Source organism: Microcebus murinus, chromosome 13 (genome assembly GCF_040939455.1).
Source record: "Microcebus murinus isolate Inina chromosome 13, M.murinus_Inina_mat1.0, whole genome shotgun sequence".
Lineage (NCBI taxonomy): Eukaryota > Metazoa > Chordata > Mammalia > Primates > Cheirogaleidae > Microcebus > Microcebus murinus.
In genome coordinates, this window is record NC_134116.1 from 56,896,546 (window position 1) to 56,917,165 (window position 20,620).

At 36.6% G+C, this 20,620-nt stretch overlaps 1 protein-coding gene across 4 annotated transcripts in view; it reads right to left on the reverse strand.

Moving 5' to 3' along the window:
* The window catches only part of ELF1 (E74 like ETS transcription factor 1), a 99,820-nt gene that overhangs the window by 15,419 nt on the left and 63,781 nt on the right, over nucleotides 1–20,620 (reverse strand). For 3 of the 4 annotated variants that reach the window (XM_012764977.3, XM_076009411.1, XM_012764978.3), the window contains exons 3-5: nucleotides 9,064–9,244; nucleotides 1,872–1,976; nucleotides 429–593 (exon numbers count right to left, since the gene is read on the reverse strand). In XM_012764977.3, the coding sequence (XP_012620431.1) occupies nucleotides 429–593; nucleotides 1,872–1,976; nucleotides 9,064–9,244 (451 nt within the window). Of the gene's footprint in view, nucleotides 1–428; nucleotides 594–1,871; nucleotides 1,977–9,063; nucleotides 9,245–18,707; nucleotides 18,954–20,620 lie in introns of all 4 variants that reach the window. The other variant, XM_076009412.1, reaches the window with a different exon arrangement.

Here is a 20,620-nt window from a genome sequence, read left to right on the forward strand (position 1 = left end):
AAGTTCCCATTTAACACATCCTAACATTTCAATTATTTACCTGGTTTTCAACTCATTATATTTTTCCAACTGGCATCTTATATTGGAATCACCAATATAAACTGGTGGCTTTCCTTGGGAGGTAGCTGACTTGCCCCTATTCCTATGTGCTTTATGAACTTGGATAAAAGGGTTTAGATAAAAATTTGAGGCTTTAAAATGTTGGAAAATCCCCTTTCTACGAGATAGACCAAATATTTTAAATGCATAGAATAATTTAATTTAAAAAATAATCCTACTATGAAGAAAACCTCTTCATTTATGTTTTATGCCCTCAAACTTTTTTCTTACATAAGTTTTAGCTGGTGTAGAAATATCCTTGAATAAAAATTATATCTAGATTCCACGTGAAGACTTGACTGCTTGCCCTGAACAAGTTGACCACCTACCTTTCTTTCTCTTAGGCTGTTCTGGTGATGAGGCTCCAGGTGAGTCTGCATATTTCTCTTGCACCTGCTGAGTTTCCATCACTTCAGGAATTCCATCTAATGTGACGGATACGTGGGTGACCGGGGCAACAACAATGTCATCTTCAGATGAACTAAATATATTATCTAATGGAAATAAAATGAACTAATTATAATTAACTGTGCACTATAAACCAAAACAATTTCATAAAATAATGTCCTGTCCAGTTTCTATGAAGATTGAACTAGAAATAAAATCTCAAAACCTATTCCCTGATTTTTATTTCCTCTTTCCTAAATTAAGTACTCTAAATCAGCTCAGGCTTGACTGGACTATTTCAATGTCTTTCTTACTTGACTTCCTATCACCAGTCTATCCTGTCTCTTCTCTCCATTCTTCACATTGTTGCTAGAGTTACCTTCTGAATCCTAAGTCTGATCTGACCATATTCCTCTATATAAAAACTGTACACCCTGAAAATTAGAAAGAAAAATAAAATGACATATTTTCCCATAGTTTATATGGAGGGGGGAAGGTAAGAACAACCCAACTCTATAGCATGCAAAGTGTCCACATCTAGACTAAGCCTGCTTTTCCAATTTTATTTCCCACACACTACGAAGCTTACATTTCAGTTATACCAAAACATTTCTATCTCAAATATTTTTATTTCTTTATTTTTAAACAGGTCTGTGTTTTTGGCTTAACCCATTCTCTCTAGCATGAATGCCCTTTCCTGTTTTCTCTACCAATTATAAGCTTATTTGTCAATTACAGCCCAGGTCAAAACACTCCCCCAGTAAAGTCTATCTCCGATGTTCTAAATACTCATTACTTACAGAACACTTTGCTATCACTGTCATGGACTTTATTTTTGGCTTTTGTAGTTATTTACATAAGTGTCTTTAAAATTAAACTGTCAGCTTGAGGAAATGAACCTTTGCTCGTTTGTATATTATCCTATTGCCTAATGTACTACTATGCATATATTAAATATTGAATAAATATCTTGAATTGATTTAGTAATAATCAATTTTATGAGTTTGCTTCCCTATCAGAAAAGCCCAAAGCAGAACATGAATTTAAAAGCATGTCCAGTTAATGTGGTAGTAAATTTTATGCCATGAAGTGTTAGTAAAATTTTCAATATATTTTTCCCTATTCACTGATGAATATCTATAGAGATGACTAAACTGTAACAGTTTGGGCCTTAAATACCCAAATACTTTCACCAATGAGCTTAAGAGAAAAAATTCTGCATAATCTATTTGATAACTCATAAATGACTTTTTTTCTTAAAGGTTTCATTTCCCAAATTTAATATAAGACAGTCTTTTAATCTCTTAATATTTACCATGTAATACGGAGAGATGGCAAGAATAACTTAACAAAGCAAATAAAGATGAATAGTCATAACCACTCACTTCGTTTCTCATCCAGCAGAGGGCCAGGAGAGTCCATATTGAGGAGTGCCTCAGCAGCCTCAATAGTTTCAATTGTCTCATCCCCATCATGACAAGAAGCTTCGACTATAATTCATTCAAAGAAAAAAAATAAAATTAGCTTACAAGACATCCGTTGCTCTGAAATTCATACACTACTGATCTTTTGAACCAGGAGACATCACTTAATATTTGAGTTTATATATGGATAAACTATGAACATATTAAATTATACTGAATCTGTTTAAGTAATTGCCTATATTTTAGTTAAAAATAATTTCTGTAAGATGCTGGGGGGTATCTCTAAGAAAAAACAACAAGCAGAACTTCAACCACTTTTTTGTTAGGACTTTTTATTATAGAAAATGTCAAACATACACAAAAGTTGAATCAAAAAACAAATCCCATGTGTCTAGGGCCCAGACTCAATAATTAACAATAATAGTTGATCTTCATTCGTCTACACTTCCCTAGACCAATACAAACATACACTGAATTATTTTAAAGTGAACCCCAGAAAGCATACCACTCAACTGTAAATATTACAGTATTTATCTCTAAGAAAACATTGCCATGATCATATCTTTAAAAAATTATTCTTGGCCAGGCGTGGTGGCTCACGCCTGTAATCCTAATACTCTGGGAGGCCCAGGCGGGCGGATTGCTCGAGGTCAGGAGTTCAAAACCAGCCTGAGCAAGAGCGAGACCCCGTCTCTACTATAAATAGAAAGAAATTAATTGGCCAACTAATATATACAGACAAAACTAGCCAGGCATGGTAGTGCATGCCTGTAGCCCCAGCTACTCGGGAGGCAGAGGCAGCAGGATTGCTTGAGCCCAGGAGTTTGAGGTTGCTGTGAGCTAGGCTGACGCCATGGCACTCACTCTAGCCTGGGCAACAAAGCCAGACTCTGTCTCAAAAAAAAAAAAAAATTATTCTCTACAGCAGATATCCAATGTCTCAAGTTTTTAAAAAGTCTGTTCAAATCAGGACCCAAAGTTCATACGTTATATTTGATGACATGTATTTCCTCCCTCTTTCTTTGTTCTGTTTTTGCTGTTTACCTTAAAAAAACAGGGTCATCTATAGTTTCCCATACTTTAGATTTTGCTGATTATACCTCTGTAGTGTCAGTTACCATAATGCCTCCCCCATGCATTTCCTGTAAACTGGTGGTTTCATCAAATCCACATTCAATTTTTTTGACAAAAACATCTCAAGGGTGTTTGCATCACGCTATGTACCTCCAGACATAATGCTACAAAGTCTGGTAGCCTGCTTTCAGTATTAAGACTGAGAACTGTGTTAAGGTGTTAATCAGTAGGATCTGCCCATTCTAAGATTCTCCATCAGCCTTTCATCTAATGCCTTTAGCGGTTATTAGTTGCTTAGATCCGATACTTCCTCATGGGTTCTAAAATGGTGATGATTCTAATCCTATCATTCCTCCTGCATTTATTAGCTAGAATTCTCTATAAAGAACTTTCCTTTATCATATACCTGGTTAACCTAGGCCACAGTTCATACAATAAAGGCAAATTAAATGCTTGATTCTTTTTTTCACTTATTAATGGTTTTCAGAATAATAAATGGGCTTCTAGCATCTTCCAAAAGTGACCAATGAGTTGGTTTTTCTTTTTTAGTATCATTGTGAATACAGAGATTTGGACATATTTGATGTACACCAATCAACTGCAATTATAATTCTAAATGATGCTCTAAATGTTCCATCTTTGGGAACTAAAGCTGGTTCCTTTAGACATGAACTGAGTAATCTTTGATAACTTCCCTGCCTCTGGGGATGACAAGGTTTTATAGGCTATTATTGTATATGTCCTCTGCAAGCCCAGAATCAGTCATTTTTCTCAGGTATCCTGAGATCTTTAGTGGGAGGTGATTTTATTTATTCATTTTTTTTTTCTTACGGTATTAACGGCCTTTACTGATTGGTAAGTAGAAGAGGAGGGGACATGATAACTCCTGCTTCCTGGGGTGGTGTCCACAGAGGCTACTATTGGGGCTACTACTTTCCAAAAGGAGAAAGTGTCTCTAGAGGCCACAATTTGGATACCAGGGTTGCTCACTGCTATCAGATTGCTCATTATTTCTAGGTCTTATCAGAGGTCAAAGTTAGGAAATATTAGATTTTCTAAAAATGTTTATTTTGGGGAATTTTAGACATATTGAAATGTAAATAGAATGACATGATAAACTCCTAGGTATTATTCACCACTCAGTTCCAACAATTATCAACTCATGGCCAATCCTGTTTTACCTATATTTACATGTACTCCCCCACTTCCGTATTATTTTGATGCAAATTCTAAACATCCTGACATTTCAGTAGTAAATACTTCACAACATCTGTCTAAAACACAAGGGCTGTTTTGAAATCATTATCATAATGCCATTATCATACATACACACAAGCAAAATCAGTATTTCCTTAATATTAAATGGCCAACCAGCATTCAAATGACCAATTGGCTCAAAAATCATAAATGGTGGTGGTAGAAGGGAGGAGTGGACAGTTTTTTGTTTTCAAATGAAGTCTGCACATTGCAATTGACATGTCTGAGTTCCTATTCATTTCTATGTCATTCTCTATCTCTAGCTTTTTTTTACTCTGTAGTTTATTTTTTGAAGAAATTTAGGCTTGTTAGAATTTTTACCTAAGTTTTACAATTTAACATCACATTTTTCTACATTTTCCTCTATACTGGTAGCCAGATCTAGAGGCTTAATCAAATTCCAATGTAATTTTTTTTTGGCAAGACTATTTTTCATTTGTGATGGTGTGTTCTTTTATTAATAGCAAAAGGCTCAAATGTATTCATTTGTTAGTTGAAATACCACTATTAGACAAACTTCTTGTCTAATATTTGGTTACTCAGTGATAGAGTTCACATCATCATGGGAGGTGACTTTATTTATTCATTTAATTGTTGTTTTTTCTTACAGTATAGTATTAAGGGCCTTGATTGGTTGCAATGGAAAGTGGAAAAGGAGGGGATGTGACAACTCCTGCTTCTGGGGTAGCACCCACAGACTTGGCTGCTACACCCCAGTACCTCAGAATGTAGAGTGTATTTGGCAATAGGGCCTTTACAGAGATAATTAAGTTAGAATGAGGTCATTCATGTAGGCCCTAATCCAACATAGCTAGAATCCCTCTAAGAAGAAACTTGGACATGGACATGTACAGGGAGAAGACCATATAAAGACACAGGAAGAAGACAATCACCTACGAGCCCATGAAAGTGGCCTAAGAAGAAAACAAACCTGCCAACACCTTGGTCTCAGATTTCTAGCTTCCAGAACTGTGAAATTTCTCATTCAAGCCACCCAGTCTGTGGTACTTTGCTATGGCAGTCCTAGTAAACTAACGCACCATCTGAAGCACCACCTAACATACATAAGAATACAACTGTGCTGTCCTTATGTCCTTATTTCTTTCATTCCCGGGAACTTCTCAAAAGCATACATACTCCCCAGCCTTCCCCATTCTGGAATAAGAAAAGCTATAAGGTTCTCCTCTTATGACATTGCTCACACAAGGACGGAGGAGTTAAAGCTTCAGTAAGTCAAGAGATAACAGGAGGGGGAAAAACATGCAAATAGAAAATCTGCTTTTCAGCCGGGCACAGTGGCTCACGCCTGTAATACTAGCACTCTGGGAGGCCGAGGCAGGAGGATTGTTCAAGGTCAGGAGTTCGAAACCAGCCTATACAGCCCATCTCTACTAAAAATAGAAAGAAATTAATTGGTCAACTAAAAAGATATAGAAAAAATTAGCCGGGCATGGTGGTACATGCCTGTAGTTCCAACTACTCGGGAGGCTGAGGCAGTAGGATTGCTTGAGCCCAGGAGTTTGAGGTTGCTATGAGCTAGGCTGATGCCACGGCACTCTAGCCTGGGTATCAGAGTGAGACTGTCTTAAAAAAAAAAAAATCTGCTTTTCAAGATAGGTCTTGCTTTCTGGACCCCTTCCACACCAGTTCTATTTTCTAGGAAGGAGCCTATCTATTTCCAGATCACAGTCAGCAATGAGCAAAAACTTCTGATCTGATTAATCCAATTCCCTTATTGGTAAGGGAGAAGTAAGTCTAGTTTCACCAAAAAACATTCATTGGTTTGCTATGAACAAAAAAAGTGAATACATGAGAAAAATGCTCTCTAAAAAATAGGCTTGGTGGCTGAAGCCTGTAATTCTAGCTTTGGGAGGCCAAGCTTTGGGAGGCCATCTCAACAAGAAAATAGAAAACTAGCTGGGAGTGGTGGTGTGCACCTGTAGTCCCAGCTACTTAGGAGGCTGAGGCAGGAGGATTACTTAAGCCCAGGAGTTTGAGGTTATAGTAAGCTATGAAGACACCACTATACTCTACAGGGGTGACAGAGCGAGACTCTGTCTATAAAGAAATAAATGAATGAATACATAAAATAAAAAATAAAAAAAACAGAGAACACAAAAATTAGGTAATGTTAACCAATGTTATCAAATGGGAGCTTTGCCACTTGGTATATGACCTTAGACAAATCATTTAATTTAACCTAACTTCAGTTTTCCATTATGAGAATCAAATAAATAGGATAATGTATGTTTTTTAACAAAAACCTATTACTTTAATATGATGTGCTGAAAAGAAGAAAATACCATTTTTGTGGTATTCTTGACAAAAAATATATTACCTCATTCCAATCATGTGAAAACATCACACAACTAAAATTGAGGGACATTCTATAAAATACTCAACCAGTCAAAGTTATCAGAGACAAGACAAGACAGGAACTGTTATAGACTGGCAGAGACTAAGGAAAAATAAGTCCTAAATGAAATGTGAAATTCTGAACAGGACCCTGGAACAGAAAAAGAACACTGGTACAAAGCTGGTGAAAGACAAATAAGGTCTAGGTTTAGGTAATAATACCGTGACCAGCCTTGAGTTCCTGTTCTTTATAAAAGTACCATAGTTACATAAGATGTTAACATTAGGGGATGCAGGACGAGGGAACTCTTTGTACGACTTTTGTAACTTTTTTATAAGTCCAAAAATAAAAACTCAAAATTAAGTTTTTAAAAAACTATCACAGGGCTTAGCATATAGCAAGCACTCAATAACTGATCTATTATTTATTTTGATTATCATGATCACATTTACTACTAAAGATAACTGCAATTTTATTCAGTTCCAAATCAACCTTGTGTTCTTTCCCCCAGCTACAGCTAGCCTCTAGCATGAGTCCCTAAAACAATGTTCCTGGTCTAGTTTTTCCACATGATAGAAAACAGAAACTCACAATTCTTCGTTCCCTTTCCAGTCTCTATTTTTATGTGTCATCTATAAGACTATCTATACCACCCACAAACATAACCACACCCAGAGCTTTTTTGGTGTTATGACAAAAACGTCAGCCCAATTTCTATTCTTTCGGTCCTAAAATCTGTGCCACAAAACTATCGTCTTTTTGTTTATTATCTTTTGTCATCTTTTCAATATGATGGGTGAAAATGGTTATTTGTTTAATAAATAAAATATCTCTCTTGGTCATACTTACTGAATATTTAATAAGTTTTTCATTTATTAACATGATTGTTCAAATTCTTTGCCAACTTAAGGTAGTTACTGATTGGTAAGAGCTCTCTATAAATTAAAAACATTAACCCTTTATCTACCATGTAAATTGTAAATAGTTTTAGCCATTTGTCATCTATTTCAGTTATATTGTTTTTTGGCATAACAAGTTTTCAATATTTGTCACTAAAGTCATCCACCTTTTTCCTTTTATACTTTTCTCCTAATTTTTATGCATACAAAATCCTTTGTTACTTTAAAATCAAATATTCAACCCTTTACAGTTTTTTTAAATGGTTTTATTTGTTATATTACATTTGTAATCCATTTGGATTTACTTTGATATTTTGGAGCATGATTAAGGTAAAATCTAACTTTCTTTTCTCTCCCCCACCAAATGGGTATCAGGTCATTCTTTCTTTCCCCTCTGATCAAAAATGTCACTATGTCGTATGTTAACTTCTTAATTAGACCAGAACCTACATCTAGACTTAATATTCAGTCCTAAGGTCCTGTGCTATATACTAAGGTAAAATTGAGACAAAGCAGCCACAGTATTTGCCAAGATGAAATCTACAGATATACCTCATTATGCTTTTTTTTTTGGTAAACTTTCTTTTATGAATACAGATGAAAATATTTGCTTCTAAATAATTAAATTTCTCAAATATCCCCAACATCTCTGGCCAAGATACATGAATGTAAATGCACAAAAATAGAAAGGATACACTAATTTCTAAAACTGATGAAAATATGATTACCACTACCCTCACATTTTATGTAGTCTACTCTTCAAGTTTAAAATATCTTTCTAGTTCTGACTGAACCAGAAGAGAAACCCTCTATAAATCGAAGGACCTTATTTGGGTCATGGCCTACTATTTTGCTTCCTGTAGCAGTATAAGAACATTTCTACCTCTTGCCTTGCAAACAACTTGGTCTCAGGAATACAGAGGTAGGCACATAAAAAATGTACTCGGTGAGCTATGTGTAGTGCTGCTCACCTACATATAGTCCCAGCTACTCTGTACCAGGTGTCCACAAACTAAGGCCCGCAGGCCACATGCCGCCCGCTGAGGACATTTATCCGGCCCTCAGGGTGTTTTAGCCACCGCTGCCTGTCCTGCTTAGGAGCTGACTAGTCCCGGGCCCACAGTGCACACTCTCCAAGGGTCTGAGGGACGGTGAACTGGCCCCCTGTTTAAAAAGCTTAGGACCCCTGCTATAGGCTGTGGAGTGGGGTAGGGGGAAGATTGCTTGAGCCCAAGAGTTTGAATCTATCCTGGGCAATACAATGAGACCCCCTACCTCTTAAACAAAGTATTCAGTGAAGTTGATGACTTGAGTAGATTTGGTTCCTGTTACATGCCTATTTTATCACATTCATCTCAATATATTTAGGAAAGAAGAAATGGGAGGTGACAAAGCAGTACAAAACACAGCAGATGAGACAGTAATGTCATTTCCTTTTCCAGGTGATGCTCTAGGCTTTTGCAAATAAGTTACTAAAAACTAAGGTAAGGACTTTGTATACCCCAAACCTCAGGACTGGGACATTGCCTAAAACTACTGCAGCAAGGTCCCCCGTAGACACACATACCTGTAAGGGTGATGTCATCATCATCATCGTCTATGATTTCTTCTTCAGCCACATCCAGTGAGCTCTCGGTAATCATGTCATTGGGCTCTTCCACACAGGCTAGATGAGTGTAACTATTGAGAATATCAGCACCAGGAACATGTTCCACAATAACCGCAGGAAAAATAGCTGGATCACCAAGCTGGGAGGTGTTGGGAAGAGGTGGGAAAACAAAGAATTAAAGTTTTGCTTTTGTTAAATACAGCTGAAAAATATTTTATACTAGATATTGACTTAGTTTTTACATCATCAGCTACTTGTATCTTGACGATCCTTCTAGGCTGGGCATGATGGCTCACACTTGCAATCCTAGCACTTTGGGAGGCTGAGGCAGGAGGATTGCTTGATGCAAGAAGTTCAAGCCTGGGCAACAAGAGCAAGACCTTATCTCTACCAAAAATTGAAATATGAGCCAGGCATGGTGGCACATGCCTGTAACCCCAGCTACTCGGGAGACTGAGGCAGGATGATCACTTGAGCCCAGGAGGTTGCAGTGACCTATTATAATCTCACTGCTCTCTAGCCTAGGCAACAGAGTGAGATCCTGCCTCAAAAAAAAAAGGACAAATAAACTTTCATTATCAATCATCTTGGGTCTTAACAACCAAGTTTTCATTGGGTAATCCTATAAAAGTACATTTTTTTAAATGACACTAAATAAAAATCCAATAAGATAACATTAATGAATAAGCATAAACCAAGAAGTGGCATACAAATAAAATGTACAATTAAATAAAATTTTATTAAAATTTCTTTTGCAGAAAAGCATCTGTGAGCTTAATAAATATTATGCTGTCACTTGGCACACAGGCCTGGTTTTAAAAATACCTTTTGACTCAAATGAGAAAATTTACTTTCGTTTTCTATTATTGTCCTCTTCAAGCATGGCTATTTTAAGGGTATAAGTTACTGCTACTATGTCTACTTATAAAGTCACAGAATTTTAGAATTGGAAGGATCCCTAAAATTTAATGTAGGCTAGCCACCTCATTTTATAGATAAGGAAACTGACCCAGAGAAGGTTTTTAACAACCTACTCAATTATCAGTTAACTAGTGGCAAAAACCTCATTAAGCTACTGCCTCCTTTAACTTTTTACTTTAAAATAATTTCAGACTTGCAAAAGCTGTAAAAATCGCACAAAAAATTCACATTCATCATCCATTACATTTAGTCATATTCTCCCAATTTCAACATTTAATCACATCTATTTATCACTCAAATTTTTTTCTGAATTGTTTGAAAATGGTGTAATTGCTTCTTAAACCCTAAATATTTCAGTGTTCATTTCCTAAATATATGAATATTATCTTATATAAGATAGCACAGGCTGGGCACGTGGCTCACACCTGTAATCCTAGCACTCTGGGAGACTGAGGTGGGAGGATCATTCAAGGTCAGGAGTTCAAAACTAGCCTGAGCAAGAGCGAGACCCCATCTCTACTAAAAATAGAAACAAATTAATTGGCCAACTGAAAAGATATAGAAAAAATTAGCCAGCATAGTGGCACACGCCTGTTGTCCCAGCTACTCGGGAGGTTGAGGCAGAAGGACTGTTTGAGCCCAGGAGTTTGAGGTTGCTGTGAGCTAGGCTGATGCCACGACACTCTAGCCCGGGCAACACAGTGAGACTCTGTCTCAAAAAAAAAAAAGCACAATCATTAAAATCAGGAAAGTAACATTGATATAGTACTATTATCTAACCTACAGATCTCATTTAAATTTCTAACTCTCCCAGTAACATCCTTTAAAAAAAATGAAAAAAAATTTTTTTTGGTTTAGGATCTAATGTAGGATCACAGGTTTCATTTAGTAAATATCGTGTTTCTTATTGACAACTCCTTTGACATGGAACAGTTTCTTCTCCTTTAATCTAGAGTTCTTGAGAGTCTTTATCTTTCATAATCTTGACACTTTTAAAGAATATAGGTCATTGTTTTATAGATGTCTCCCAATTAGAGTTTGTATGATATTTTCTCATGATTAGATTCACTTTGCATTTCTGCTAGGACCAAAGAAGTAAAGTTATGTCCTTTCAAATACATCATGTTAGGAGGCTCAAAATATCTATTTGTCCCATTCCTGGGGTTATTATTTAATTCATTTAGTTATTGATTAGGATGCACTATGTTGCCTAGGCTGGACTCAAACACCTAGGCTCAAGCAAGTAGCTAAGACTATAGGCCTGTGCCACCATGCCCACCTTAATTTTGATCACTCAGTTAATTAAGATAGTGTAAGAAATCTAAGAAAAAGTTCCTACTTATAGATAATAATGTTAGGTCCTTGGCTCTTTTAAAAATTTTTTATTTTCTTTTATTTACTTATTTTTTAGAGACAAGGCCTCACTATGTTGCCCAGGCTGGAGTACAGTGGCTATTTACTGGTACAATCATAGTGAAATACAGCCTTGAACTCCCGGACTCAAGTGATCCTCCTGCCTCAGCCTCCCAAGTAGCTAGGACTACCGGCGCAAACCACATCACCCAGAAACTTTACTATTTTCCTTAAGTCTGCTGTACTGAAAATATTTATGGTTTCATTATAATTAAGCAGCCTCAATAATTTTTTCTGTTTAAAAATTTTAGTAACATTTTTTTCTTTTTTTTTTTGACACAGAGTCTCATCCTGTTGTCCCCCCCCCCTTTTTTTTTTTTAGCTGGGGTGCATTTTATTGGTTTTCTTTCAGAATCCTTCTACAAAACAGCAAAGTCAAAAACCAAGGCCCTGGCAGACAGTGGTTAGGGTGTAGCGGCGTCATCATGGCTCAGTGCAGCCTCAAACTCCTGGGCTCAAGCAATCTTCCTGCCTCAGCCTCCTGAGTAGTTGGGACTACAGATGAGTGCCACCACGCCGGCTGGTTTTTCTATTTCTTGTAGAGATGGAGTCTTGCTCTTGCTCAGGATGGTCTTGAACTCCTGAGCTCAAGTGATCATCCCGCCTCAGCCTCCCAGAGTGCTAGGATTACAGGTGTGAGCCACCAAGCCTGGCCAGCAGCCTCAATATTTTAAAATTAATATGTCTACAGAACTGAAGTTAGATATTACTATCATAAGAATTTAATTACCTAAATTAAATATATATCATAGATGCTAAACAGATACTATCTTTGCCTTCAAGAATGTTACCCTATGTTCTGAAATTTATGGGTAATAACCCTGAAACACATTTGAATCGTTTTATTTCAAAACGTTTCTTCCTGTTTCAGAAAAGAGGAAGTTAGCCAAAAGTAACTGGCTCTTCAAATCATAAAACAAGTTTTAAAACTTGTGGAAACTAGGAGGCTCAAAAATCAGGGTGCAGTAGCACACACCTGTAATCCTAGTTACTTGAGAGGCTCAGGAGGGAGGATTGCTTGAGCTCAGGAATTTGAGGCTGCAGTGAGCTATGATCACACCTATAAATGGCCACAGCACTCCAGCCTGGGCAATGTGCCAAGACACTGGTCTCCAAAAACAGAAAAAAAATTATACTGTAAAACACATACTCTGCACACAGAAGCAATAGAGAAAATATAAAATGTTTAAAGCAAAGTCATTTGGCCTTCCCTTTCTCTCTTTTGAGAGGTGAATAGTATACATGCAATCCAATCTAGCACAAACATGCACTTGTTAAAACACATCTCGTCTAGGAGCTCAGCGCTCCTACTCTTCTAACAAGGCTTAGCCCAGGGTTGAGTAAATTTTCACATGATTTCATTTTATGCTGCAACAACCCTCTGCACAAGGTAAGAACAGAGCTCATCTCTCCATCCATTGATATCATGAGGAGGAATCAGGTCAAGAAACTTATCCAAGATCACACACTAAGTCAAAGACGGAAGCATGTAAAATGCAATTCACAGGAACAGTCCTTGCGCAAAAGAAACCGAGGTATTCCTCCCTATCCAAATCTATTTGGCTTTTGCAATTTGGGTAAAGCATAATAAGAAAGTGGACATTACAAAGGATACCTCCAATATTTGAATCTCTACAGTTCCCAAGTTTCAATGAACCATGGAAACTTGTCACTACTTTCTGCCTTGTCCTAGTCTGCTAACCTGTGATTATTCCCCAGAATTCACAGGTCTCAGGAACACCTTGTCAGATACCACTACAATCAATGCCACCTCTACTCTAGTGCCCTTCCTAGAGGCAACCATCGTTACCAGTTTCTTTGTTCCATAACAGTCAGTATATACACAATCAAGCATATTGTAATCTGCTTTAAACAATCATTTTAATTTCAGTTCAAAGAATTTTTAAACTATTAAGAAAAATTTCAAACACATTTTCTACAAAAGTAGAAAAATGTTTCCTTTGAAGCAAAAGGTTAATTATGACTGCAAAGGGACACATGGTTCTGTGATTTAGAAGGCAGCATGTATTTAAAAAAAACTGTGAACCAGGAGACCTAGGGCTCTCTCCAACTCTGATGTCATGACCTCATTTTTCTTACCTCTAAATGAAGGAAGAGCACCAGCTGATCCTAAGGGCCCTTTTGGGTTTTGCTTTGTTAAGATGTATTTTAACATGGATTCTAAAACTATCTGAGCTTATAACATTATAAGAGAAGGGATTATTCATTCTTATGCACCCAATTGGGGGAGGGAGTAGAATGCACCGTGGCCACATAGCTGCTGCCTTTGCTATTGCTATTAACTAACATTTATTAGCACTCAATATGCACCAGGCATTTTGCTCACTGCTTTACAAAAGATTACCGCTCAATTTAATCACTGCAAATTCCTATGAGGGAGATATGCTGGACTATCTATTTTGCACACAGGAAAATGGAGGCAAGGGGAAGGGAAATAATCTACTGCAAGCATATAGCTAGCAAGGGGTAGAACCCCAACTTGAACCAAATCGAAGGTCCATGCTCTTTACCTGTACAGTTATAGTTAGCCTTAAACATGGTACAGTTTTGTTTTATTAGCATATTTACTTGGCACTGTTTAGAAAACCAGAATAGGCAAGGAGCTGTGTTTGAGGGGGGAGGTATGACTTTCAATAGTATTTTTTCCAGGGCTTCACAAATTTGAGTCTGTGATAAACTTTCTCATGAGCAGAGCCAGTTCCTCTTGGTTAGCAGGGTACTTTCCAGGATCACTCCTAATTTGGCCATACAGCCTTTTCCTTCTGAGGCACTTGCTCTTATCATGCATGAAAAGCATGGTCCATTTTTTTCTAGTCCACTGAAATGGGGATATATATTAAAAGTTGTTCACCTCTAATTTCTCCAGGGTGCTATTAATCCATATACAAGAAAAAGATCAATTTTTGGATCCTCATAATATGAATAGTTAGGTAAAAGGCCTGAATCTATATGTGCAAAATACATCTAGGAAACACCTCCCAGGTAACTGGGAAAACTCTCCCCCTCCATTATCATAAATGAAAGGAGGATGTGCATTCCAGAAACTCCACCTGCTGATCTGGGCTCATAATAAACTGCCCCTCTGACTAGCAACTGGCTCAAGTATGAGTCATCAGGAATCCATGAACGCTAACTACACATTCTAAAATATATATTACAGAGAACTAGTTTCTCTACTTCTTAAATAAAGACATAGTAAAATTGCAAAAGTTAAAATATCGGGACTTATATTAGTTTGCTATGGCTGACATGACTTAGTACCACATACTGGGTCCCTTAAACAACTGAAATTTATTGTGTCACAGCTCTTGAGGCTAGAAGTCTGAAAATCAAGGTGTTGGTAGGATTGATTCCTTCTGCATACTGTGAGGGAAGGATGTGTCCCAGGCCTCTCTGCTTGGCTTGTAGATGGCTAGTCTTCATGTTCTCACGGGTCTTCCCTGTATCTGTGTCCAAATTTCCCCTTTTTATAAGGACACCAGTCATACTGGAGTAGGGGCTCACCCTACTCCAGTATGACCTCATCTTAACTAATTATGTCTGCAACGACTCTATTTCCAAATAAGGTCACATTCTGAGGTACTAGGGGTTAGGATTTCAATACAAGAATTGTGTGTGTGTGTATGTGTGCGTGTGTGCACATGCGTGTACACAATTCAACTGATAATAGGACTCGATTTAATTTGGCTTTAAGTCTTATCATTTGACAATTGATTCCCTCAACCCTAAATAACTTTTATAGTTCACAGTGAAAAAGATACATATACTTTATTACTGTTTCTGAATTGAGATCAGATATTATTCTTCAGATTTCTTTGCTGAAGACCATCAAATCTTATCCATCTCAGTTTTTTCTAAACCATTTCATCCAGATCCTTTCCAAGATTTATTTAAAAGAAGAGCTTCAGGAAGGTCAGAGGTATGCATAAAATAGCCACACTCCCAACAGCAAAATGTACTGTTATCTACTTTTAAGATATGAAGGTGTCAATACTTCTTTGATGCTCTAACAAAAACATTACATTCCACTGGGCTGGCTACTTCTTTTTAAAAAATGACTCTCCAAATACTTCTAAAAGCTCTCATCACTTAAATAATTAGATTAAACATCTTTTCTGCCTTTTATTTGAATGGAGGAACTTCACTAAATTCTACCAGTGCTCATCAACCTTGGGTATACACTGAGAACAATTTTTAAAAAATCATTATCAGAATAAATAAATCAGAATATCTAGGGGTGTGACCAGGGCCTGATATTAAAGCTACTCAGGTGGGTTCAATTTGCATCCAGGCTTTAGAACAACTGCTTTAAAGAATTATATTTAAAATTGAATTCCTTAAATTGAGTCAACTCTAATTATTCATGCCATTATCTGGGGTTCTTTCTAGTAATGCAAACAATTACATTTTTATATTATGTCTTTTGCGGTTTGGCACCTGCAGATTATTTCCCCCTTTATTTTCTGAACAGAATCAAAACAAATCACAAAACATGGGAAGACAGAGGGAAGATCTAGATTTAAAATCTGTGAAAGAGCAGACTTTTCAAAGTCTAAATTTCTAGAAGCAAATTAAACTATAGTGATGAACTTTCAACTGTTTTGTAACTTTCCTGAAGGTCTTTATAGCTCCAGAGAGAAAAATACATACACCAATGTCTCCTTTCTATTAATTACAGGTAAGTTTAGGATATGTGTTGAAAGCAAAACTTTAGCAAACTTTTTAGCAGCAATAATAAAAATAAAACCAAGTTTGGGCAGGAGAGAGATAGTTCCCCAAATTTCAACATTGTTCACTATATAGTTTCCAGTTGTTGTGGTTGATCGCACATGTGGCAATACCATCAAGACAAAAAGAGAAGGGAAGTGACCAATGTAAACGGTACAACATGTTACTCCTCTAACTAGGTATGCTTGTTCCTTCAATATACCATAATCCAAGATTGTAGATGGATATTAAAGAAACTGTGAATCATTATTCCAACTCTATTAATGAATTTGTTAAACAAGTTTTTGGATATAAAAAAGCACAAGAACTTTCACCTAACTTGCTTGTCAAGCTTTGCTAACAGCACAGCTCAATCTGGTACATGATGATTGTGAAACATCCTACCAAGATCCTCTATGAAATAGCTTAAAATGAAATACCTATAAAATGTTTTCCTAAAACACAAAGTTAAAAAACTATTTTTAAAAATGTCCCCAAAGCAGATATTTATTTTTTGAGGCTGGTATGAAATGAGCACACCTTCAAGTAGTTCATACCATATCTTTGCATCAAGACAAGAGGATACCAAGAGTAGTCTGGGGCCTTAACTCCTCCTGTAGTCTTCAATATCTCCTCCTACTCCAAAGCCTCTCCAATAAACACACAAACTACACACTGCACTTGCTATGAAAACACACCTTTGAGTCAAATTCCTGTGCTCTGCCTTCCAATCGGACTAAAGCCTCAACACCTCATTCTATGAAAGGACACCACTTTGAGGACTTCAGACTTATTCTTCAAACGACTTCCTTCACCTTTGATTTAAAAAACAAAAACCCACCACCTCACGCTATCATGACATGATCTGATAATATTTTACCAAGAAGTAAATGCACTACATATACACATGATGAAAACAGGGTGCAACAATAAGTGCTCAGGCTCTTTTTTAAGGCCAAATACCCACAGCCTGGGTATTTGAACTCAAGACAAACTATACAGCCTCTCTAAGCCTAAATTTTTGTGTCTACTCAAAATAAGAAAAATATCTGAGTTTGAGGCTGCAGTGAGCTGTGATCCTGCCACTGCACTCCAACCTGGGAAAAAGAATATCTTCTATTAATAGAGTTGTTGTAAGAATTAAACAACATGTAAACAAATCACTTGTTATAATGCATGGCATATAGTAAGCAATCAGTATTGATGATCAAAGTCCTTCAACATTTGATTTAAACAGAAATAAACACTCTTAAAAGGTGGTTTACTACAATCTGAAACTGACAAGAATGGTTTTGGTTTTATTTTTACTGAGAATGATCTTTTCAGAAAATTGGTGAAAAAATTTAACCATCTACACTTAGCAACAACATTTAGCTTCAACTAAAAGCAAAAGCTAATACATATGTGTGTTCACTTTATGAAAACTGATTAAACTGTGTACTGTGCATATTTTCGTATTTATGCTATACTTCAATAAGAAGTTTAAAAAGCAGAGATCCATCTGATGGGACAAATAGAACTTTAAAATGTCTTCAATACACTTTTCTCTAGTTTCTCTCAGTTCTGAGCATTGTTCTAAGGCAGAGGTAGAAAAGAAGCAAATCTGTTAGGGGGGAGAGGCTGGGACCAGATCAAATACTATTATGGCATTCCTTTATTACCATATATAAACCATAATAAAATTAATGGAAATCTCTAGACACTGTGGATCTAGGTGGATAAACACAAAAAAATTAGGGTGACTGGTTAACAAAATTAAAATTCTGAAATCATTTAAACAAGTCCCCCCAGATTGTTTTAAAAAATTATTTTGGGGAATAATTATGCATAAACATACATATATTCCAAGAATATAACACCACTGTTCCCTCTCCATAGAGTGCCTCTCCCCAATGGCTACCACTACTACCAATTTCTAAAGTGCATTTTATTTTTCTTTACTTTTCAAAAATAATTATTTTATTTATTTATTTTTAGACACAAGGTCATGCTATGTTGCCCAGGCTGGACTCAAAGTCCTGGGCTCAAGCACTCCTTCAGCCTCAGCCTCCAGAGTAGCTGGGACTACTGCTACACACTGTGCCCAGCCAAAGTGCATTTTAAATGATTTCAGGAATTGATGTATTACATAAAACGAGGTAGGATTGTGCAACAGATCTCCAAGGTCCAGCACAGAGTTTTCTGTGAAGAATTCTTCACAGCCAAATTCTCTGCATACTTTAAAAAATCTGCTACTAAAACAGCTTCCTTATCTGCAAATGAAAATATATCTGTTAAGTCAAGACCCTTACAAACACCTTCTATTCTTTATTTTAAAAGAAAATAAAAAGTAGTTTTACAAAGCAGGCAGTAAAGTCTAAGTAGCTGCAGTACCTAACTACCCAATAATACATGGATCTAAATTATAAAAACATCACAGTTTCTCTGACTACAAGGGTAGCGTATGAATCTAATTTTTAAAAATGTAATGCAAACATGTATTTGGGAAAGAGTAAAACTCTCATTTATTCCAGGTATAATCACTATAAAAGACAATTTACCTAATATTCTTCCATATTCTCTTTTTCCTTTTAGGTTCTTTTATCTTTATTTCCTAGCACAATGGTTAAGAGTTTGGGCTCCCTCAAGTCAGACACTCAATTTCAATGCAGGTGCTGTCACTTTACTGTTGTGTGTTTCTGGGCAAAATTCATTCCTTCATTCAACCTCTCTGAGATTCTTCATTATAAAGGTTTTCCTTATTTGTAAAATGGGGATAACAAGAGTTGTCATACCATACAGGCTTACTGTAAAGATCAAAAGAGAAAATGCATATCACATACAGAATCTGACAAGGGTAAGAGACAATAAATATTCGCTCATTATTATATTTAAACAAAATATCCATCTTGAGAGCTCAATCTAATGTTTTTTCCACCAGGTTTTGGTATCAGTGTTATGTTGGCTTCATACAGATGAATTAGGAAACTCTCTCTGAACTGAAACTATTTCAGTAGTTCATTAAAATTTAAAATAACCCATCCATGAAACTATTTGGACCTACCAATTTTATGCATGTAAAGATTGTTCCCTGGCAATTTCTTCAATTTCTCTTATTACTAGAGCATTTTCATTTCAAACAAAGCACCAAATTTAGATTACTGCCATTCCAAAAACTTAAAAATACTTCAATGTACTAGCTCAAAGGATCTAACAAGTCCATCCCCCAGAATAAGTAAAATAAAAAGAAATAATAAAAGAAAAAGGCTGTAGCCTGGGCAACAGAGTGAGACTCTGTCTCAAAAAAAAAAAAAAAAGAAAGAAAGAAAGAAAAGAAAAAGGGCCAAGCACAGTGGCTCATGCCTATATTCCTAGCACTTTGGGAGGCTGAGGTGGGAGGATCACATTAGCCACAAGGAATGGCTAATAAGGCAAATTATCCACTAACAGATACTCTAAAAGAATGTTAGTCCCCATAATATAAAAAAAGTAAAAAAATAAAAAAATTAAAAAAAAGAATGTTAGCAAATCAGAATTATAATCCAGATATATTTATAGTAAATAAGCTAGCTTATTTTGATCAGCAATTATTCTGGGTGTCTTTGTAACCCTTCCTTACTAATCTATTATAGGTGAAAGATTCTAATATAGGTCTTCCAGGTATCCAGTAACAAATTCAAGGGAACAATATACTACAGAATGTGGGAAGAATACTATCTCTATCATAGGGTGATTTGTAAGAAAGTGCATGCAGAGAAGACTCTGTAAACTACAAAGCACTGTGTAAAATGCTAGGCAGTGTTATCTTTACACTGTACTCAAGATTAAAGCAAATAACGTTTTCTTGGCTTAGAGGATGGCATGCAAAGCAGCATCAAGGTATAAAATATAAATACATGTCTCTTTTAGTCTCCTCACTTCCCACTGGCTTTCTTCAATATCCTAGGTATTTGGATTATATACCTGCTATAAATATCATGACACAGATAAATATTACATTATGTGGTTTGATATAGGGGAAAAGGGATTCAAGTCTCTGGTAATTAACATAATCAAAGTACTTCCATCTTTAAAAAAAAAACTCACTATACAGCTGTGTGTAAAAAGGTGTTCTCGCCGGGCGCGGTGGCTCACGCCTGTAATCCTAGCTCTTGGGAGGCCCAGGCGGGCGGATTGCTCAAGGTCAGGAGTTCAAAACCAGCCTGAGCAAGAGCGAGACCCCGTCTCTACTATAAATAGAAAGAAATTAATTGGCCAACTGATATATATATAAAAAATTAGCCGGGCATGGTGGCTCATGCCTGTAGTCCCAGCTACTCGGGAGGCTGAGGCAGAAGGATCGCTTGAGCCCAGGAGTTTGAGGTTGCTGTGAGCTAGGCTGACGCCACAGCACTCACTCTAGCCTGGGCAACAAAGCGAGACTCTGTCTCAAAAAAAAAAAAAAAAAAAAAAAAGGTGTTCTCTAGTCTCTATC